The sequence below is a fragment of the Brassica napus genome, chromosome A6 (genome assembly GCF_020379485.1).
Source record: "Brassica napus cultivar Da-Ae chromosome A6, Da-Ae, whole genome shotgun sequence".
Classification (NCBI taxonomy): domain Eukaryota; kingdom Viridiplantae; phylum Streptophyta; class Magnoliopsida; order Brassicales; family Brassicaceae; genus Brassica; species Brassica napus.
Genome location: NC_063439.1, coordinates 1,786,502 through 1,808,757, shown reverse-complemented (window position 1 = coordinate 1,808,757; position 22,256 = coordinate 1,786,502). Strand labels below are relative to the sequence as shown.

Here is a 22,256-nt window from a genome sequence, read left to right as displayed (position 1 = left end):
TGGCACAAAATCTATCTCCACCATATTCAGACAGGAAACATAATCTTCAACTAGATTTTTTTTCTTTCTCCAACATTGTCAAGAAAAAAAGAGAAGAGAAGTGTGAGTCCAGAAAATGTTGTGCGCATGTTACCATCAGCCATTACCTGCCAGTACTAGCGTCTTGAACAACCGGCACGCGAAGCAAACAGAGAGTCTGGGAAGAAAACAAGTGTTCTTGTTCTTATCCTCATCTCCTTCAACTTCAAGCTTAAGAGGACATCAATGGCAAATCTGTAACTATCCAAAAGTTGGGCTCAGATTAAAACCAAAAGCTAGTGTGGTGCCTCCGTCTGAATCTGGTGATATCACCACCTTCCTCCTAGTAAGGTACATATTTTATCTCTGCTCTCCAATTTATTAGTATTTATTTGTGTTGAATTGTTTACTTATTTGCAGTGTAGCAATGATCTCAATGTATTTGGTAGCGAACTTTGTGGTTCCGTCATTGCTTTTCAAGTCGCTCCAAGGTGAAGAGGAGGAAGACTCTGATTGAGAACTTTAAGTCCCCTTGATTTTAAGTTTTTGCTTTGTTACATTAATGTTTTTGTTACTTTAATACAGCTCATTTCATCTAATTTCTGCGTTAGATTTTGTGTCATCTAATATATTTAAAACTAGATCTAGAATTCATATAAGGTTTAACATATATATACAACTAAGTAACTAACAATCACATTTTATACCACCATACATCCACAAAGTAATCAAATATAAAATAATACAAAATAATAGAATCCGAAGAGACTATTTTACAATTGAAAGCAAAAAGAGCTTAACGAGCTACTAAGAGCACGTTTACTTGTTGATCTAAATAATAACTAAAATAATAATTGATTATAGGTTTAAAGTGGAATTTAGTACAAGATAGACCAATAAGATTAAGACAAGAGTTTTTTTTAAACCAAAAGTTATCATTCCTGTGTGGTGCATGAAACCACTATATGTAATAGAGAAGCTTATCTTATCCGATGATAAAAGTTATTAAAACATTCCTTAATCACATTAAAAGTATGATTCAGAATGAGGGTATACTGATAATTTCATCAGATCATGAGATCTAAATAAGTGGGGGGAGTTGTTGAATATTATTCCTACTTCTAGAGATCCGTTGACGAAGAAAACGCCGAAGCGGACTTCTTCCACACGCGCTAACTACCACACTCCCTGCGTTATAAAATCTCCATTATTAATCGTTCCGACAAAGAAACCAAACCATCTCTCCGCAACATTCCACATCAAGAACAAGAAGATGCACGATTTCTGCTTCACTATTCCGTACGGGATGCTCCTGATGGTCGGAGGATCTATGGGTTATTTCAAGAAAGGAAGCATCGCATCTCTCGCTGGAGGTGCAGGCACTGGCTTCCTCGTCCTTCTCGCTGGTTTCATCACACTCAAGGCTTTCGAGAAGAAGAAGAAGTCTCCTGTCTTCGCTGTCGTTCTCCAGACAGGTCAGTTCCTGTCCTAGCATTCAAATCTTGTCGTGTTCCCATTTTGGATCTCGAGATCTTACGTGTGGTTTTGTTTTCTTGATACAGTGATTTCAGCTGGTCTAACGTTCGTGATGGGACAACGGTATTTGAAAACTCAGAAGATCATGCCGGCTGGTTTGGTTTCTGGGATCAGGTCATTTTCTATACAAAACATTAGCTGATATTTAATTGTTTAACTTCGGTTATAGCCTGACAAACTATTTGTATGTGTGTGTGCAGTGGTCTCATGACATGTTTCTACCTGTACAAGATTGCAACTGGTGGCAACCACATACCAAAAACAACAACGAAAGCTGAATGATGATGCTCATGCACTCCTGTTTTTTCAATGTATTCTCCAATTGTTGAGATCAAGTATATGAATTTTTGGATTTAATACAATACTCTTTGTGTGTTACGCTTTAGAGAGATTTGTTTATGTTGGTCCTTAGGTGAACATGTTTATTCTGCATCTGAGATTATAGTTCCTAAATCCTAATGTAGCCATCTGAAATTATAGTTTCTAATCGCTTTTAATAAATGTATTTTCTTGGTTTATATACGAAAAGCTTTGATCTGTGAGAGCAAAAAAGCTATAATCTCATGACTGAGTAGAAAAGATACCAAACCTATATAGATACTAAGCAGGGAAAATAAAAAGATACTAGCAAAAGATCACACAGGTGAGATTGGTTTTTGATATTCCTGTATTTATTTGACTTAGGGAAACAAACAATCTTGTCCATGAGCTCCATATCCTAGAGCAATGTGGAGGCTAATTAACTCATCAGATGGGCTCGTAACCATACGCTTTCCTGCTCTGCTTCATGTTTTTTTTTTTAAAAGGGCTCTGCTTCATGTTTCATAATACGTATGTTGAAATTGACAAAATACATATCTTCTTTGTTGCAGTTAGAAAACTTACGAGGTATGGAACCATTATTGAAGATTGTGCCAATAATAAAATTGAAATATTTGCTTCATCATGGAAACTCATTTCACCATGGAAACTTACGACTGTTTTTATAGAAGGAAGAAAATATATATGAAAGAAAAAAAGAAGAAAATAAAACAAAACTCACGTAAAGAAAAATGAGTTGATAACTCTGATTATCAACTGAAAATCTTTGGGTAAAGTACGGATTCTTATTTACTCATAAGGCAATAGCAAAATCACTCAACTCTTTTTCAACTCTTTTCACAATGAAAATCAATCCATATATGAATAAAACTAAATTTCAACTGATCATTTCAACTCTTACATTGAATAACAATAGAGTTTAAATTATTTTACTTATGATATTATAAATACAAGAACTAATAACACTAGATTTAATTTTTTTGGATAAAGTATGGATTCGAAAGAGTTACATAATTTGTCGCAGTTTGCTACTAATTTGTAACTACAATCATATTTTTTTCATAAAAATCATAAGATTTGCTACCATTTTGCAATCATATAATAACTATATATAGTAAAACATTTGTGATAGTATTTTGAAACTAATGTCTCACAAAATATTTTAAATACAAGAATCAATAACACTAGATTTATAAAAAGGAATTAAAATCAACAATTGAATAACAGCAGATTTTCCTTAGATTTAAATTCTACTCAAATTCATTAATGAATAACACCTTAATTTTTCTTACATTTTGGTTTGACTATGTAGCTTTACATTGATCATCCTTTCAGCTTGAGATGGGCATGTGACTTTTGTGGACCGATTGTCTTCTTTCGTTATTCAGTGGCATTGGACTGGATCTGAAGTAGGGTGAAACCCACCTCCAAAACTATCTTCACAACACAAGGAAAGGTGCAATGACATTTGAAATATTCTTGTACCATAATCGAACCTGAATGGACCAGAAAACTGATTCAAAAGTTTTATAAACCGAACGGTGTATCTTTTTTCTCAAATCATAAACCAAGAATTCAAAATAGTATTGATTCCCTCATTTGATATTTCTTTCGGATACTAACCAAGTAAAGCTTCTCTGTCTAATTCAAAAGGGCTAAAAAAACATCACACCGAAAGAATTGATAATGTGTGACATTGTTGTCTTGGCTCCTCTTGAAAAGTTTCAGACACAAACTAGCTAAGCAGAAGCTTCAATTTTGATCTTGTTTCCTCTGGTGTTCGATTCTCTGATCTTCCCCAAAGTCTTCTCTACTTCCATAATACGTGCCTCCAACTTCAACTCTTTCTCCTTTATCGAAAGGTTCCTCAGTTTCAGTTTTTCAAGAATATCTTCTCTTCTTTTCTCATTGCATCTCTTCTTTTCTCTTGCTTCATGAAGCCAACATTCAGCTTTCTTGGCCTCATCAACGATCATACTCTCCTTCCCTGGAGTATCTCCATTCACATCAACCTCATCATCATCACAAATTTGCCTTGTCTTGTGTTGTATGTTGCTCGCAGTTTCATCATACTCCTCGTTCTTTGCTTCTATTTTCACTGAAGCAAGCTTTTGACAAGATCCTGAGTCATCATCACTATCCATCACCTGAAATTTTCTCCTTCTTTTTCCAAGTGGCTCAGAAACATCTCCTCCAGCTTTATCTGCATCGCTATACTTCCTCCTAGATCTAATTTGAGCAATGGTCATGTTATCTTCTTCTTCTTCTTCTTCTTCTTCTTCTTCTTCATCATGCTCTTGAGCTCCCTTCATCTTCCACCTTGAAGATACAAGACTTTTCGCCAACTCACCTATCTTATCTTTGTTTGCTAATCTACGCATACTAGATCTTGTTGCCGTAAAGCTTTTTTCCAGATTCTGAACCACCTGGCTCAAAGGCAACACCTTGGGAGATACAGCATCATCATCAAATCTATTCCTTGCATTAAAAGTTTCAGTTGTTTCTTTCACCCACCAGTCTCTGTATCTTGCAGTAACAGAACCTGAAGCAAGTCTAGAAGGCATGTATAGCTTCAAACCATCAAGGGACTTGTTGTAATCATCCCAAGCCTCCTTTTCTGTGAAGTCTCCATGACGAGTAACCAAACCAGGAAGATCCTGAGCCAAACCGAACTGCATTGCCACTCTATTCGGATAGTAACTCTCCACAAAACCATCTCCAACAAGCTGAGAAACTCTCACACACCTAGCAAACGAAGCAAACTCATCACCAAGACTGTTATCAACAGTCACCCACTTAGCTTCTTCAACGTAAACCCGAAGTGGGTCCCAGTTCTTCAAAGGCTTAGTGTATGGACGCCATTCAAATTCATCAAACCTTAACCTCACATTCTTATGCCTTTGCTGAAGACTGTCCCACTGAGCTATTCTTGGTTCACCTTTGGGGATATCTCTAGGCTTTGGTCTTAAGTCCTTGAACCTCTCCCAAGTCCAAACTTGAACTAACTTCAACAAAGACTTTAGATTGAGTTTGCCATCACATCTTCCACTGATTTGACCCAAGTCTTTGTATACACCAGCGAGAACAGCAGGTGCAAGAGCAATCCTTTCACCTCTAGCTAAACGAACAGCGATAGGAACAAGACATTTGGAGATAGAGCGACGAGTTCTCTCAGGAAAGACGTATAAAGAAAGCCACAACACAAGGAAAGCTTCGTGTTCCAGATCACCTCTACCGAAGAATCTCGACGTCCATGGCTCTTCCCTCACCATATCATGTCCAGCCTTCTTCTCTTCCCATGCTTTCTCCAGCTTCTCCACCGCATCTTCCATCTCGGAGCTGTGTACAGAGTCCGAAACAGGGGAGCCCAAAACAGAGAATCCAAGGAGAACCATCACATCCTCTAAAGTTACCGTTGCTTCACCCCAAGGGAAGACGAAAGAGTTCGTTTCAGGACACCATTTCTGAGAAACAGAGAGAAGCAGAGACGGGTTCTTAGTGATGTTGTAAGTCGAGGCCTTGATGGCTTCAAAGATCCCAGCTTTTCTCCACGTGGGTTCGTGTAAAGCTTCCATCTTTCCGACCCAGGAGACGAAACGACGCTCTGCAACCCAAAACCCAGATAAGGATTTTGCTGAAGACAAGCGCTTTAGCAGCTCTGAAGGAGGAGATGAAACAGAGAGACGTTGACGGGGAAGCTCGGCTACGGCTACGGAAGAGGTAGCGATGGGTTTTAGGAAGTGGGTTTTGATAAAGGTGTGACCTTTCTCAGAAACCATGACTTCTTCTCTCTCTTCAGTGATGGGATGTGATGAAGATGAAGACGATGGGTTCGCCATGGAGAAGGAAGCAAAGTTAGGGATTTAGAAAGTGAAGAAGTGATCAGTGTTTGCAATGTATAGGCAGAGAAAAATGGTGGAGAGTGAACGTAACACTTTGCTTTATTTGGCAAACAAGCAAATGCTATTTTCTTCTTACTCAATAAATGTTGACGGTACTAATATAAACAAAAAGTATTAATTTTTGGTTTTTAAATTTTACTCTTTATCTCTCTACCTAAATGATCGAATTTGTTGGGTTTACCAAAAAATGTTTAAAATTGATTATAAATACATTATTTTATGTTTAATTATTTTAATAAATTTAAATTAATATTATTTGAATAACGATAATTCTTTTTTTTTTAAAAAAATTTACAACTTATTTTTGTTAACTATTAAAAATTGCATAAAAATAACAAAAAATTTACCCTCTCAATTTTTTAATAAATGAAATTTTAGGATTAATCACATAGATTAAAAGAACATTTAATTTTTTATATTTTTTCTCCAAAAATATTATTAAATATTTTACATAACTACAATTTGAACAATAATAAAATAGAACGTACAATACCATTAGTCATGTACACATAAATTGTTAATAAATTTTACAATGAACACTGAAAATATCATCTAATTTAGAACAATATTTTTTTCTAAAATATCAAGTATTAAAAAGATGGAGAAAATATATTTTTGAATCAAAACTTTATAGAAGAGTGTCAAATATTTTGAGGTTTGACTGTAATTGAGATTCTGGATTTTGAAACAAAGCCTTCTTCCAGATTCTGAACCACTTGGCTCAAAGGCAATACCTTGGGAGATACATCAACATCATCATCACTAAGTCTATTCCTTCCATTCAAAGTTTCAGTTGTTTCTTTGTGCATCTCTTCACATCTCATTAACTCCGAGACTGACTTCACCCACCAGTCTCTGTATCTTACAGTAACATAACCTCTAGCAAGTCGAGAAGGCATATACAGCTTGAAACCTTCAAGTGACTTGTTGTAATCAGGAAGATCCTGAGCCAAACCGAATTGCCTTTTCACTCGATTCGGATAGTATCTCTCTATAAAACCATCTCCAGCAAGCTGAGAGACTCTCACACATCTAGCAAGCGAAGCAAACTTATATTCAAGCCTGTTATAACCAGTCACCCACTTAGCTTCTTCAATGTAAACCAGAAGTGGGTTCTAGTTCTTCAAAGGCTTAGTGTATGGACGCCACTCGAAATCATCAAACCTTAACCTCACATTCTTATGTCTTTGTTGAAGACTGTCCCACTGAGCTATTCTTGGCTCACCTTTGGGTATATCTCTAGCTTTTCGTCTTAGGTTCTTGAACCTCTCCCAAGTCCACACTTGAACTAACTTCAACGTTGTCCAAAAAAAAGAACTAACTTCAACAAAGACTTAAAAAAATATAAAAAAAATAAAAATATGTTTCCGATTTATAATTTTCAAATTCAAACTTTTTTATAATTTTTTTTTGATTTTTTTTTTCAAAATTTCTTTTTGAAAATCAAAAGTTATGTTTGAAACTTATTTTAATTTTTTTATATATTTTTAAGTATTTATTTATATATTTATTAAAATCCTAAATTTCACATTTCAAAAACTCTACCACAACTCTAAACCTTAAGTTTAGATTAGTTAAATCTAGAGGTATAAATGTTTTTTTTATTTTGATTAGTGTAAACATGAAAATTGGTAATATGAATGTGGTATTTGTGGCAATCTATCTAATACTAAAAGGGTTATATGAGGAGTAGAGAGGCTATCCACGTCAGCAATTAATTCAAGCCAATAAAAACGTTTTGTTCTGCCACGTCATAACAGACTCAAGTCGACAAGTATGAAAATCTGATAACATCTCTGGGCTAATAATAATTTTCAGTAGCCCACTTGAACCCCATCTCAAAGAAACCTAAACTCTGATAACAAACAATAATTATCACACACAACCCACACTCCCTTATTCAATTATTTTATTAATTCATTCCTTGATGGTTTCGTTTCAACTTCCTCTGTTTCTCCTCCTTTATAATTGAATGACGGCGACGTAGTTCACCTTAAAGTAGGCCAGATTTTTCCGGATCCGTGACAAAGCGTCGGTGAGGGATTCAGGTCGCGCCATGGAGCTCCGATCGACGAGCTCTGCCCATGGGCGGCGTTGTGATAAGCCGTCGCGGATAGAGGTGGATAGGCATGAGAAGAAGGTATGGAAGGCGGGAGTGTTGATTGGTGGCTGAGATTGAACAGCTTGCTGATTGGTGACAGGGAGCAGTAGTGGAGTGGACATGGCGGTGGCGCGTAAGGTTAGGTATGAATGATTTGGGCGAGAGGTTTGGATCTTAAGATTGGAAAACAAAGAAGTGCAACTGGTGGATCAGATCTGAGAGAGAAGCCATGAAAGAAGAATAGAAGAGAGGTGGTGAATGTGAGCGTGCGAGGAAAGGGTGTGATGAGGATGATGTCTGTGTGAGAGAGAGAAAAAAAAGCCAAAGAATGTTCTGTCTCAGTACATAAGGTTGCGCCAGCCAATACCTTCAAGTCACGGGTTTGACATTTCAGTTTGCCTTTTTTTTGGAGATCCTTATACCTCGATCAATTTTATTATTTTGTTAATCAAACTAGACATGGCAAATTAAATACCAAACCAAATTACAAAAGTAAACCAAAAATATGAATAACTATTTTTATATTTCTAACATCCAAAATATTTGGAGTTAAAAATCAAATGAATACTAAAAATATATAATTTAGATTTAAAACTATTTTAAAACTAAAATATTTAATTTACCTATTTTCAAATTATTTGGTGTATTTAAAATAATTGAAATAATCTGATTTATCTCTCTTTTTATTTGAACCATCCAAACTATTCAATATTTATAAAATATATCAAATATATCTAAATTATTATTTATGAAGTGATTTTTGACATTCGAGCTCTCATATTAAAAGTTAGAGTGACTAATGTCTATGTTACTCTTAATAAATAATTAATACTATCTATTATGTTAGACATTGTCAAAAAATAAAAACATATTTAAAAATAGAGAAAATGACTAGGATAGCATTAAAATTTTTTTTGTCACAAATATAGCCTCTAAGAATAAAAATGACCAAAATAGCACTTAATGTTATATCAAAAGAGATAAATATACACTTATATCTCAATGGTAAATTAATTTAGACATTAAGATTTAGAGTTAAGGGGTGGAGTTTAGAGTTTAGGTTTTAGGGTTTAGAGTTGAAGAATGGGGTTTTGGGGATAAGATTTCAAATTTTGAAAAAAAAAAAGAAAAAAAAATGCTATTTTGGTCATTTTAGTTTTGAGAGCTATTTTTGTGACATAAACTTAGAAATGTCCTATTTTGGAGATTTGCCCTTAAAAATAAAAATATAATTATTCTATATACTGTGTTATTATCAAGGCAATCCGGTTTTGGTTTCGCTGGGCTATATCTCTTTTATGTGGATGCATTGTGATAAGGGGATTCATTCAAATTTTAAAGTTTTGGGCAAGCAAATCCATCTCTCTGAACCTGAAAGCAACAAGGTTAGATCCTCATGTCCCTTCTTTCATAGATTAGTCAACACATTCTATTGAAAGTGATGTAATCAACATTACAGTCCGAAGTATTTAGGAGTTGAATAAATCGACTTCAATAAATTGTGTAGTTATGAGTTAGCTAAGCTATGATCCCAACCAAAAGATGAACTCAAGGCGAATTTAACCTATTCATCGGAATAAAACCATCAAAACAAATCAAAGCTATAGAAAAACAAAAATCTCTCCAAACATCTTTCTATTTTTTATTCATGTCTTAATAATTTTTTATATTACGTCTTCAAATTAATTTTTCCGTCAAAGTCTATCCTCATCAATTAATTCATAAACTGAAAAAACCGGTGTACAACATATAATAAAATCTTAATTAAAATAAACAATGAAATTTGATTTTTTCATAGCTAATCATCTAAAATTAAAATATTTAAAAGCATTTTCCGCGCGTAGCGCGGACAAAGACTCTAGTTTACGTAAAGATAATAACAATATATATATCTTGAAACTATACGACGATAAAAAGAGAGCTTATAGAGGAGGGGAGGCCGATTAGGGTTTGATCGACAATGGATCAGCAAGAAGAAACAATCGAACAAATCAACAAAAAAAAAAGAATACAATCAACATCCTCTTTTCCTCTCGATCTAATCTCAGAGATACTCTCAAAGTTGCCTGCGAAATCTGTTGGCAGGTTTCGTTGTGTTTCAAAGCTCTGGTCATCAATCACCACCGCTCCGTACTTCATCAACAAGTTCGAAACTCAATCCAGACAAAAGAAGCCAAGTCTTCTTGTCACCTTCAAAAAAGGTGACAAGTTGTTTGCTTTCTCGATTCCACAAAACCGCCAGTCTTCAAACGAACCTCATACAATTCCTTCTCAGCCTGTTCACAGTTATCATATGACATACCCTAAATCACGTCGCTTCTTTCCTAGAGCATCGGTCCACGGCTTGATCTGCTGCTTTCAAAAAGCAAAAAAACTCATAATCTGGAACCCTACAACGAGAAAGTTTTACACCCTAACCAAACCCGAAAAAAGATGGAGGAAGTATGCAACATTCTTATTAGGATATGATCCAACTGATGCTAAATACAAAGTTTTGTGCATTCGTTTTTGTGACACCACTGACGAGGGTTGTGTTTTAACATTGGGATCAGCTCAAGAATCATGGAGAAGGATCAAAACCAACCATAAGCATTATGTTAACACTTACCCTGCCTATGTATGCACTAACGGCTTTATTTATTATACAGCATATACTGACAAGACAGATAGAGTTGGCTTTATAATGAGCTTTGATGTCAGATCTGAAAAGTTCCGTATGATAAAATATCCGTGGAATACTTTTTGGTATTTTTCTGTACTCATATATCAGGGAACGCTCGCTTGTCTTAGAAGTAATATTCCAGGTCATACCATGACATTGTGGATTTTACAGGACGCAGAGAAACATGTTTGGTCTCCTAAAGACTTTCTTGTGCCTTTTCATTACTATGATCAGAGTTTGAAACTAGTTTGCAACTTAATTGGTATCACGGATGCAGGCGAGATTGTTTATATACCAGAAAAGTGTTACAAATCGTTTTATGTTATATATTATGATTCGGAGAGAAACAAGTTCCACAGAGTTGAGTATAAAGGAATCGCAGACGATGAATCAAGGCTCAAGAATGGACTTGTAAGAAGTCGTCTGTTTAATATCCCTATTGTCAGGAATCACATGGAGAGTCTCATGTCTTTTTAACACTTGGAACAATTCCTGTTTTTTTTTCTTTTGTAGAATGACGCTTAATTTATGCAATTTCTTGATTTATCGTATCTTATAATGGTTTTACATTTTAATTGTAATCTAGAGAGTTTTTGTTCTTCGTAATATATCATCAAAGTTCTTCTACGATGTTATAAGAAACTAGCTTTTGTTATATTAATCTGATCAGAAGATGTATAAAAAACAAGTCATATTCAAACAAATACTAAGGCTAAGGCAAACTGCTGCTCAGTGGATAAGAATATTACTGGGGTATGGCTTGAACTGCCTCTTCTGGAAATCACTGCATGTGGTTCGCCTTTGGAACCTTAAGACACTGTCCAGGTTTTCAAATGTGGCACCCAAAAACCACTTGGATCCCGAATAAACCGAATACATCACTTATATCCAAACCCGAAAATATTTATTATAAAGCATATACTGACAAGACAGAGAGATTTGGCTTTATAATGAGCTTTGATGTCAGATCTGAAAAGTTCCATATGATAAAATTTCCGTGGAATGATATTACGTATTGTGGTGTACTCACATATTAGGGAACGTTAGCTTGTCTTAGAAGTAATCTTCCAGGTGATGGCATTACATTGTTAATTTTACAGGATGCAGAAAAAACATGTTTGGTCTCCTAAAAACTTTCTTGCGCCTTTATCTTACTATGAGCGGAGTTTGAAAATAGTTTGCAACTAAGTTGGTCTCACGGATGCAGACGAGCTTGTTTATTTACCAGAAAGGTTTTGTAAATCGTTTTATATTAATATATTATGATCCAAAGAGAAACAAGTTCCACAGAGTTGAGTAAAAAGGAATCGCAGACGATGAATCAAGGCTCAAGAATGGACTTGTAAAAAGTCGTCTGTTTAATATCCCTATTGTCTCGAATCACATAGAGGGTCGGCTTTGGGACCCTTAAGACACTGTCCATGGTCTTTCAAATGTGGCTCTCTGTCTTCACTAATTTTAATCAAAGAGAAAATAAACCGATTTAGTTTACTGGTTTTCTATATAGTTAAGCAAAACAAACGGAACCAAAACTAAAACATGCAATCTCAATATTCTAAGTCTGAGATGAAAAAAAAAAACGAAACAACCCGAATTGATCTAACTAAATCCAAACCGAACCAAAATATGTGTTCCAACCATTTGGTTAAAGGTTTTATCAATCCAAACGGTTTGATTTTTTTAAACCGAACCGAACTGAAAAATCGAAGTGTTTATTTAATTATATTAGTTAAATATATTAATAATATTGATATTTAAGGTATTAAACCATCTAACTTAAATATCTAAACATAATTTTAAACATTTTTCTTCTGAATAAATATAAAATTACAATTAACAACTAAAAAAACAGAATATGAATCTCATACACTATCATCAAAACAGAAATACTACTTATAGTACTTATATTATATTAAGTTCAAAGATAATAAAATAAAATTATTAGATTACCTCTTCTACATTTTCATTGTATAACAATGTGTAGTTTTACGTTTAAACATTAAAAAAAAAATTAGTGTCAAGTGATTTTTTTTTATATATTAAAATTATATTTTTGTAGCTGAATTAGGAAAAATTAAAAAATTTGATTAAATTAAACAAACACAAACAAAACTCAAACAAAACTGAACTAAATAAAATCAAACACAAACCAAATAAACTAAACCAAACCGAACACAAACCAAACTAACTTCGGTTCATTTTATTAAAGTTTTGTTAGACCCAAGCAAAATTAAATCGAACTGAACCCAAACTCAGTCCGAGTATAAACCGAAATGCCTACCCTATTTAAAAGTCTTAACCATAAATAGATTCAAATTAAAAAAAAAAAAACTGAAGTAAATCCTACCAAAAGTGATATAATTATCCGTTCCTTTTTCCCGTTTTTATAAAGAAAAAGGACTTCTATTATGTTAAAAAGGAATCTATCTACTTTTTATTTACTAATGAAAATTTATAACAGACAAAAAAAAACATAGAATTTATTGAGGGAATATATTAGGGTTGACAGACGACCATGGATCGTCAACAGGAAACAACCGAACAAATCCACAAGAAAGCAAGAATAAAATCTCAAGAATCTGTTGTGAGATCTTCTTTTCCTCTTGATCTAATCTCGGAGATACTCTCAAAATTGCCTGCGAAATCTGTTGGCAGGTTTCGTTGTGTTTCAAAGCTCTGGTCATCTGTCACCACCGATCCATACTTCATCAACAAGTTCGAAACTCAATCCAGACAAAGGAAGCCAAGTCTTCTTCTCACCTTCAAAAGAGCTGACAGGTTGTTTGTTTTCTCGATTCCACAAGACCGCCAGCCTTCAAATTACGAGTATCATTCAATTGCTTCTCAGCCTGTTCACAGTTATCATATGACATACCCTAAGTCACGTCGTTTCTTCCCTAGGGCATCTGTCCATGGCTTGATCTCTTGCTTTCAAGAAGAAACAAAACCCATAATCTGGAACCCTACAACGAGAAAGTTATTAACCCTAACCAAACCCGAAAAGAGCTGGGACTATGCAACATTCTTTTTAGGATATGATCCAGTTGATGCTAAACACAAAGTTTTGTGCATGCGTTTTGATGAAACCATAGACGAGTATCGGGTGTTCGCACTAGGATCAGCTCAAGAATCATGGAAAAGGATCAAAACTAGCCATAAGCATTATGTTAATTCTTACCCTACCCGTCATGTATGCACTAACGGCTTTATTTATTATAATGCATATAGTGACAAGACAGAGAGATTTGGCTTTATAATGAGTTTTGATGTGAGATCTGAAGAGTTCCATGTGATAAAACTACCATGCAATAATAGTAGACCTGGTGGTATACTCGCATCTTATGAGGGAAGGTTAGCTTGTGTTACTCATAACGCTGCAGGTGATGGCACTATACTGTGGACTTTGATGGATGCAGAGAAACATGAATGGTCGCGTCGCGACTTACCCATACCTATACCTTTCTATGATCGGAGTTTGGAAACAGCTTTCAATTTCATAGGCATCACGGATGCTGGTGAGTTCGTTTACGTACCAAATAGGTTTCGCAAATTGTATTATGTTTTATTTTATGATCCAAAGAGAAACAAGTTTCATAGAGTTGGGTTTAATGGAATCGCAGACGACGAGTCTAGGCTCAAGCATGGACTTGTAAATAGTCGTCTGTATAATATCCCTGTTGTTATGAATCACATAGAGAGTCTTAGGTCTTTTTAAACAAATTTGTTTTTTTTTTCGTTAGAATGATAATAGCTTTATGCAATTTCATTATTTTATCTTCTTCATATTTTATTTTTAGTCTGGGGGATTATTTTGTTCATAATATTATTATTCCTTAGTTTGTTTTGATCTTATTTTAATTACCAAAACTCTTTTATGATCTTAAAAAAAATGAACAAATGAACAAAACATTAATCAACAAGGCTCAATTCTGTTTGACCAATCAATGTAGTGTCAAAACAAACCCATGTCTAATATAGAAAACAAAATCTTCAAAAACAAGACAATAGTTTTTTTGGGCTAATATTACCCTTAGATAACATTAACAAAATTAGTTTATTACGCAAATAGCACACAAAGGGAAAATCTTTAAAATACCATTCATTTACAAGGATAATACTAAACAAGCCTAAAATAATATAATAAATATTTTAGATATCACAAAAATTATGAAGAAAATAGCACATGACGAAAACAAATCTCCAAATTAGCATTAATAAAAAGATAAAACGATTAATTTACTTTTAACGCCAAACCATCAAATCTTAATCTCACCCCTTAAATAATATACCTTAAATCTTAATTATTATTATTTTTTGAATTGAATGTTAAATTTAATTCAAAAAGAAAATACCTTGTTACAACTATGTGTGACTTTCTTTAAGATTTTCTATAAAATTTTAATAAAAACCAAATAGAAAGAAAGAGGCTTCAACTCATCAACCTTCTCATCCCTTATCAATCTTCTCAAATCTACCTAGCTCTCACTTCTACTAGATAGCCAGTTCTCACTCCTACTGGATGTTCAGCACTCACTCCTACTAGACTTCTTTATCGCAACTCAACCTTCTCCAATCTACCTAGCTCTCACTCCTACTAGGCAGCCAACGCTCACTCATACTAGATGTTCATCACTTCCTCCTACTATTCCATAATCTTCCAAAATTTCCTATAAAAACTTATTTGGTGCTTAACCAGAACCTCATCCCCCCTTCTAAATCCTTATCTCATTTCCTTTGTAAGATTGTAAACTTGTTCCTCATAGTTTTTGAATTTAATAATTAAGATTTAATTAAGATTAATTAATTAAATCTTAATTATTAAATTCAAACCCAAATAAATATAATTTTAGTTTTTCTTAACTTATGCTATTTTGAAAAATAATTATCCTATGGGCTACTTTTAGAATAAAATATGTTTTGTCAAAAAATGTTTAATGCTATTTTAGAATAATTTTTTTCTAAATACTAAACCATAAACGCTAACTATAAAATCGAAATCCAAATTATCATCTGATGTATTTTTTTAAAATTAGTTCTTTTATATTGTGCTACTTGAGAATATTTCTATAGTTTTTTCTTACAATTATGTAATGTGTTTATATAAATGAATAACAAAAATTATGTTCCTAAAAATTTATATCATTTAAAAGAAATTAACTGAACATTCTCATTTTTTATTTCTCTTTAAAAATTATAATTAAAATTTATTTTCATAAAATTAAAGAGAATTAACAAAAAAGATCAAAAATGAGAAATTATTATAAAGTATTGATCACTTTATAAATGGTTTAAAATCATTTATATTTATTTTATTAATCTTTAAAATGAGAGGTATATATAGAACCTACGGGTTGCTCAATTTACTATATTATTAGCAATCATTTAAAAACTGTTTAAAAAATAATTATACTTTTATTTCCAAAACTTTTTTGTTTAATTTTCTTAATTATCTTATATTCATTGTGTTATTCCTTTTGCTGGTGGTCACCAGTGGAAATTTGCCACATAATGATTCGTAGATGGATTAAAACAACATTACGGATTTTGAACTGTTTTGTTTTTTTTGTTGGCACACAAAAACAGTATGAAATCTAACGGTGGGAAACTAATCAGATTTGTTTTTTTTTATTCGTTTAGATAGGAAGGGAGAAAATGAGTGGATAACAAAACAACTGAATCATCAAGAGACAGAACAGCAATGGCTTCTTGTTCTTCCATCTCCTTCTCATGCGCACCTTCACTCTTCTCCACCAAACCCATCAACCATTCTTCTTCACCAGAGCAGCTCTCCTCTCGATTCCTCGGAACCCGAAACTTAAAGCTTCGAATCCGACCCAACAGACTCGGACCCTCCAACGGTTCAAGAACCACTTGCTGGTTCAAGTTCGGCAAGAACGGCGTCGATGCTGAAAGTGCCGGCATCTATGGCAGTCAAACACGTGATGACTTCGATAAAGACGACGTTGAACAGGTTTGTCTTCTAGTTATTGAACGAACACTCATTGTAGATGTGAAGAAGCTTTAAATATTGAAATAATGTCTTAATGTGTATTGCAGTATTTCAATTACATGGGGATGCTTGCGGTTGAAGGCACCTATTCAAAGATGGAAGCTCTTCTTAACCTAAACATTCATCCCGTCGATATCCTACTGATGCTAGCAGCCACGGAAGGTGACAAACCAAAGATCGAGGAGCTGCTTAGAGCTGGTGCTAGCTACTCGGTTAAGGACGCTGATGGAAGAACTGCTCTCGACAGAGCTAACAGTGAAGAGATACGTGACTTGATCCTTGGCTACTCCACTCAGAAGGCTTGAGGAACTGCGCATATTATGTTCCTGAGTTTATTTTAAAGAAATGTTGTGCTAGAACAAACTGTCTTTATGAGTTCCCCGGATGAGTAGGTTATAAAATCCATCTTCTTCTTCTGCTTCCTTCTTGTCTTTCTCGCCTGTTTCTTGTTTCTTTCTTGGCGGTTCTTCTATGGGGTTTGGTGTTATTGCGGCGAAAGGTCTTTTCACAGGTAGGAAAGCCACCTTTGTTGCTCTGCAACTCGGTTTGGTTGTGTTTGTGTTGATTTTTGCGGGACTTGGTGGCTTTGTAGATTCATCATCTGGTTTTTCTAAATCTTCTGTTTGAGATCCATTGTTAGTCTTGGAAGAAGCTGCCTCTGCAATGGGAGTTGAACTCTCTGTAACAGTAGCACCACCGTCTTTGTCTGCTTCAGGCAGAGGATGAGACATATCTTCTGCAGTTGGACAAATCAGTCAATAGCACGAAACTCTCAGTGAAGTACAAAGCAGAGAATGTCTGTATCTTATCAAGCAATGAAACCTAAACTCTTTAGCCTTTGACCATTCGCAACGCTAAAGCAGTGAAGATCTAAACAAGTACATAACCAACATACGCTCTAGGGAACCCAAAAAACACAAGAAAACAGTAACTCTGTGTAGATTCTTACCTCCTAAAGGAGAAATAGATGTTTCATACTGAATTGAACAGCCCCTAGTTGTAGCATCTTCTGGCTGCAACGCACTGTTCGTCTTGGATGAAGCTGTTTCGGCAATGGGTGTCGAGCTTTCTATCACAGTAACACCAACGGTGTCAGCTTCAGGCAAAGGAGAGAGATCTTCTGCAAGAACAAATCTTTCAGTTAAATAAACTCAGACTATACAACCTTTGAGCACTTCAAACTCTAAAAGCAGGATTCCATAGAAGAAATGTTTTAGTTGAAGTACTAAAACTATGAAGGTCTAGACAAGTCTACTACGCCTACTTATTGGATCGGTGCTCAGAACATAACCAGCATAATTCTGTGGAGCTTCTTACCTCCAAGAGGAGAAACAAATGTTTCATACTGAACTGAACAATCTCTAGTTGTAGCATCCTCTGGCTTATCTGAAACTTCTGGTTGCAACGCATTGTTAGTCTTGGATGAAGCTGTTTCAGCAATGGGAGTCGAACTTTCTGTCACAGTAACACCACCGTTGTCAGCTTCAGGCAAAAGAGAGAGATCTTCTGCAAGTGGAACAATTCAACCAAAAGCACAAATATTCAGTTTACATACAAATAACATATAAATTATTATTTTTAATCTTGCTACGCTTTAACCAATAAACCCATCCAAAGCCTAGACTCTACAACCATTGAGCCGTTTTAAACTCCATATGTAAGACAACATGCAAGTATAAGTCACATAAGTGGCTCTCTCTCTACACTAGGTGCTATGGACATAAGTCACATAACCAGTATTCTAGCTACAGAACAAAAAAATAACAACCAAATTGCAATTAAGTGAATGTTCTTACCTCCCAGAGAAGAACCAGATGTTTGATACTGTACCAACGAATCTCTAGTAGTAGCGTCTTGTGAAACATTCTCCTCTAAAGGTTTACTACTCTCACGGTTCTGCAATGTCTCAAGTAGGACGTATTTATCAGTCTTCCATACGCAATCCAACAAAGTGAAGCACCCTTCATCCTTTGGATAGAACTCCCGGAACACCTATATGTTTCCAAATAGAAAAAGACAGAGTTTACTGACATGATCATTGAACAGTGTAAGAAATAAACTAAAGGGTCCAACAAAGAAGCTTAGACCGACCTCAACCCCGTCCTGAGCTATCTTCACAGACTGTTTCTTCAAGGATGTAGAGGTTACCGAATTGAAAACTGAAACTGCATCAAGTAATATCTGCAGGAACCCAAAACCATGAACAAATTAAAGTGTGTATTTAATTATGAATACTACAATAACAATAAGATCAATCATAGTGTGTATTTAATTAAGATCATGGATTACAGAAACTAACTAAAATGTTTTTTTTTCTTCTTAGGAGTCAACTTACTTGTTGAATCAACACTCGGAGACGTGCAAGCAGCGCCAAAAATGTCATGGAAGATCCTATGAAAAATGAACAAGCTAGCAAAACGGATATACCACTGTAACACAAATTTTAACGAAAAAAACAATTATTACTTGAATGCGATTATCAATGAGAAATTACACAAAAACAGTTTAATTCATAAACTAATCAGTAGTACCTAGCTGCCTTCAAGATGGGTTCAGTCATCTGCACCAACACACAGTGACCAGTCAGAACACTCTTGTTCACAGTTTGTTTATGCAGCTAGTATCAACCCAAGAAACACAGAAAGCTACATATAATATAGAGAGATTAGAGTATACCTGTGAGAGTAGATGAAGAGCTCCACGAAGTCGGTCCAAGATACTTGGAGATTTCTTCAACTTCAAGCTGCATAAAACCCCAAACATATCAGAGCTAAGCTAAAATACCATTCTCATATATCAGTAAGAAACATAAGCCATACCTCTCCAAAACATGGAGCTTCTGTTTAGTTCCTGTCCCAGCGATAACATGAAAGCAAGGTCTAAGAATCTCCACCATGTTTGCTGTTCTCAATAGCCTCAAATCCCTTCTCACCTAAATTAATAAAAATTAATTATAGATTGAAATCAAGAAACAAATTCATCTCATGTAGATAGATATATACCTTGAGAAGGTACTGAAAATAGGAGCATCTACGATGCTGGTTCTTGTTCTTGTAAACCATTCTCTCGAAGACTGCGTGCTCGAGTTCAAGAAGACGAAGCTGACTCTTCAGCTTCTCCTCTAGAGCTTTGGCTTGTATATCATCACCCATGGTACTGTTCTGTAAGGAAACTTACAATCAGATTCATACAAATTCGAACTAGAGACAAAGTAGAAACTTAAAGTATTAACACGCCCTGACACGAGGAGACTCAGCTCAAACCAAGGCAACTTCGAGTGTGACTCGTTCTACTACTCACATCAGGATGAAAGTCGAGAAGGACTCACCTCTGGATTCTATGGTTTATAGAGATGAATCGATGGTCGCCGTCGTGAAGCGATGGATTGACAAGAAACCAAAGTTGAGTCGCTGTCGGGAAATTTCAGAACCTTGTTTCAGAATTTTAAACTAGGGTTTAATCGTTTAATTCAAACCGATATGTTCAGCATTACCGAACCGAACCGGTGACCGAGATTAAATAGTGAATTTGCCAGTCGGTTTTTTCCCTCCAAATCGGTTTAGTTCACCTCCGGCAAGTATGGTTCGGTTCAGGTGTAGAAACAAAGATGACTCTGGAAAAAAAAAACACATTAGGGAATTACGCTTTTGATGACGTGTCAATTTTTATTATTTAATTATTTTTTTTGCTAATTTACTAAATAATAAAATTTATATACTTTTACATTTTCTAAAAAATAGTTTATAAAACGACTATTTTATTTTTTAAATAATTATTATACATGTGGCATCATGGTCAGCAAAATTAGCTAATGTAATATTCATGTAAGTAAAAATAGATTAAGTGGTAGCTAGTATGGCAACTGGTATATGATTTCACCAAAAAGTAAACAAAATATATTTTATTTGATTTTTTTTAAAATACGTGTCTGTTTTTACACGGTCGTATTGAACATATCGTGATATGTTGGATATGAAATGATTGTTTTCTGGTGATAAAACATCCTTCTGAAAATCTAAAGCACTTTAACTGTTTGATAGAAACAAAAAAAAATTGTGACCGGTAATCTTGGAATGAGAAAAAGAGAAAGACATGCAGATGAAAATAGAGGGGTTAAAGTATATCCCCCATCAGAACCATCACTGCATCACATATGAGGAATGATTAAAGTTTGTATCTCTGAAGCTCTGAATTCGTTTTATGAGTTGTCGATCGAAGATGGAGTAAAGGGCATCCACAAAAAAAGAGTGTTGGAGTGTAGTAATGCATTCCTCTCACCATATCTAGTAGATGATTGATTTCCAATCAAGCTGAGTCAGCAGTGTGATTGGTCGATGTGCTTTACTGGAAGGAAGACTAATCATCTGATCCATTGTTCTATCCCAATCACGGTAGGGGGTAAGTCCGCATTTTCTTGCAATCAGAGATCATAAATCATAGTTGAAGAAGCATTCATAGTAGAGATGATTACGCATTTTTGGTAAAAAGTTTCATAGGAGGTAGACCGGTGAAACTTACAGTCCCTAACTAAGTAACATATTCCTAATTGGACATCATTTTTTAATCACCAGCCAAGCAAGGAAATTTATGGCGAGGGATGCTATAGCTTGACCAAATTACAGTAGCCTAGTGCATATCATCTATTTCCCCATGCAAATGTGTGTGATACCACCTTTGTGGTAAGTCAAATAGGTCTTTCTTACAACTTTTCAATCATAGTAGTTTAATTTTGAGTCAGACTGATTGTAGTAAGAAAAAGTATACAATTAAAGTCATTGCTTTGTCCTTGCAGAAAGAATTCGTTGGACCCATTCCTACTCAAAGAAGACATTAATGCTTTTAGGGGGTATATACCAAACCATGTAATTTAGATGTTAAGAAAAGTTGCTAAACTGTCAAAGGATGATCAATTATCAAATCAAAACTTTGCAGAGTTTCTGCTTTCCAGCTTGACCTTGAAGAGTAGGAAGACATATCCTTTAGCTTTAAAGAGTTTGTTGGCGAAACAAGAATAAGAAATGATTGTTTTCATAGTCCAATAGTTATGGATATAACCTTCAAGAACAATCTATTTGAACCAAGCTGTAACATTCCGGCTTGTGGTACGAAGATAGGGAGTCTACTTGTCTTTTTTTTAGTTTTTTTTGAATTTTAATGTTCAAACTCTTTCATAATAACAACAAAAATGACAAATAACACATAAATATATAAATTCTTATAAAAAAATATTAATTAGAATTTTGAAAGGCTTTCTTTTCGAAATTTTAATGCGCGAAGATAGTACGTAAGCACAGTCATGTGTGATGAAAGATATTGCGCTAGCTCATTGTGACAAGAGAGTGGTTAAAATACACCAGTCGGCAGATAATTGTTTTTAAATGAATCTATTTGACAAACTAAATTCGAGAATCTTGTAACAAATGTTGTTTATTTTTCTTTTACATAGTTTTGAATCTTTGATCATGTATTTGTACTGTTAATTACTACTTTTACAATTTAAACATAAAATAAATTAATGTAATATCAATTGGCTTTCTACTGTTATCCATATCCTTTGTATTTTGATTTCTTTCTCAGTTAAAAATAAAAATTTCTTTTTTTCTTGGAGAAACTGAAATGTTAGTTTGATCTACGAACTAGAAGACACAAGATGGCATGTGTGTAAAATAAATTTCACAATTAAATATGATATTAGGAGACGGCATA

The 22,256-nt window shown here is 34.6% G+C and overlaps 7 protein-coding genes across 9 annotated transcripts; 5 read left to right on the top strand and 2 right to left on the bottom strand.

The window, feature by feature from the left end:
* The first annotated feature begins 5 nt into the window (after positions 1 to 5).
* On the top strand, positions 6 to 628 carry LOC125610092. The gene is made up of 2 exons (XM_048781823.1): positions 6 to 369; positions 439 to 628. The coding sequence occupies exons 1-2, from the start codon at positions 116 to 118 to the stop codon at positions 533 to 535; spliced, it is 351 nt and encodes a 116-aa protein (XP_048637780.1). The 5' UTR covers positions 6 to 115; the 3' UTR covers positions 536 to 628.
* Positions 629 to 849: 221 nt separating this feature from the next.
* Positions 850 to 2,074, top strand: LOC125610091 (protein FATTY ACID EXPORT 5-like). The gene is made up of 3 exons (XM_048781822.1): positions 850 to 1,493; positions 1,581 to 1,668; positions 1,755 to 2,074. The coding sequence occupies exons 1-3, from the start codon at positions 1,292 to 1,294 to the stop codon at positions 1,834 to 1,836; spliced, it is 372 nt and encodes a 123-aa protein (XP_048637779.1). The 5' UTR covers positions 850 to 1,291; the 3' UTR covers positions 1,837 to 2,074.
* Positions 2,075 to 3,389: 1,315 nt separating this feature from the next.
* Positions 3,390 to 7,150, bottom strand: LOC125610090 (protein MAINTENANCE OF MERISTEMS-like). Its single transcript, XM_048781821.1, has one exon. The coding sequence runs from the start codon at positions 5,712 to 5,714 to the stop codon at positions 3,615 to 3,617; it is 2,100 nt and encodes a 699-aa protein (XP_048637778.1). The 5' UTR covers positions 5,715 to 7,150; the 3' UTR covers positions 3,390 to 3,614.
* Positions 7,151 to 7,322: 172 nt separating this feature from the next.
* On the top strand, positions 7,323 to 11,091 carry LOC106422208 (putative F-box protein At1g47790). Its single transcript, XM_013863029.3, has one exon. It carries the CDS (start codon positions 9,839 to 9,841, stop codon positions 11,015 to 11,017), a length of 1,179 nt encoding a protein of 392 aa, XP_013718483.2. The 5' UTR covers positions 7,323 to 9,838; the 3' UTR covers positions 11,018 to 11,091.
* A 1,863-nt stretch (positions 11,092 to 12,954) lies between these two features.
* LOC125610086 (putative F-box protein At1g50870) lies at positions 12,955 to 15,922 on the top strand. Its single transcript, XM_048781818.1, has one exon. The coding sequence runs from the start codon at positions 13,056 to 13,058 to the stop codon at positions 14,253 to 14,255; it is 1,200 nt and encodes a 399-aa protein (XP_048637775.1). The 5' UTR covers positions 12,955 to 13,055; the 3' UTR covers positions 14,256 to 15,922.
* A 216-nt stretch (positions 15,923 to 16,138) lies between these two features.
* On the top strand, positions 16,139 to 16,972 carry LOC106406287 (protein LHCP TRANSLOCATION DEFECT). The gene is made up of 2 exons (XM_013846913.3): positions 16,139 to 16,511; positions 16,598 to 16,972. Exons 1-2 carry the CDS (start codon positions 16,239 to 16,241, stop codon positions 16,853 to 16,855), a joined length of 531 nt encoding a protein of 176 aa, XP_013702367.2. The 5' UTR covers positions 16,139 to 16,238; the 3' UTR covers positions 16,856 to 16,972.
* LOC106406286 lies at positions 16,548 to 20,037 on the bottom strand. 3 transcript variants are annotated; one of them, XM_013846911.3, is made up of 11 exons: positions 19,879 to 20,037; positions 19,553 to 19,711; positions 19,370 to 19,482; positions 19,227 to 19,293; positions 19,082 to 19,110; positions 18,886 to 18,979; positions 18,642 to 18,731; positions 18,347 to 18,542; positions 17,868 to 18,056; positions 17,500 to 17,670; positions 16,548 to 17,286 (listed from the first exon to the last, which is right to left on the bottom strand). In XM_013846911.3, the coding sequence occupies exons 2-11, from the start codon at positions 19,700 to 19,702 to the stop codon at positions 16,904 to 16,906; spliced, it is 1,482 nt and encodes a 493-aa protein (XP_013702365.2). In that variant the 5' UTR covers positions 19,703 to 19,711; positions 19,879 to 20,037; the 3' UTR covers positions 16,548 to 16,903. The 3 variants fall into 3 exon arrangements, with proteins under 3 accessions (XP_013702365.2, XP_048637773.1, XP_048637772.1); XM_048781816.1 differs by having other exon boundaries at positions 17,500 to 17,667; XM_048781815.1 differs by having other exon boundaries at positions 19,553 to 19,706; positions 19,879 to 19,972.
* Between the last annotated feature and the right edge of the window lie 2,219 nt (positions 20,038 to 22,256).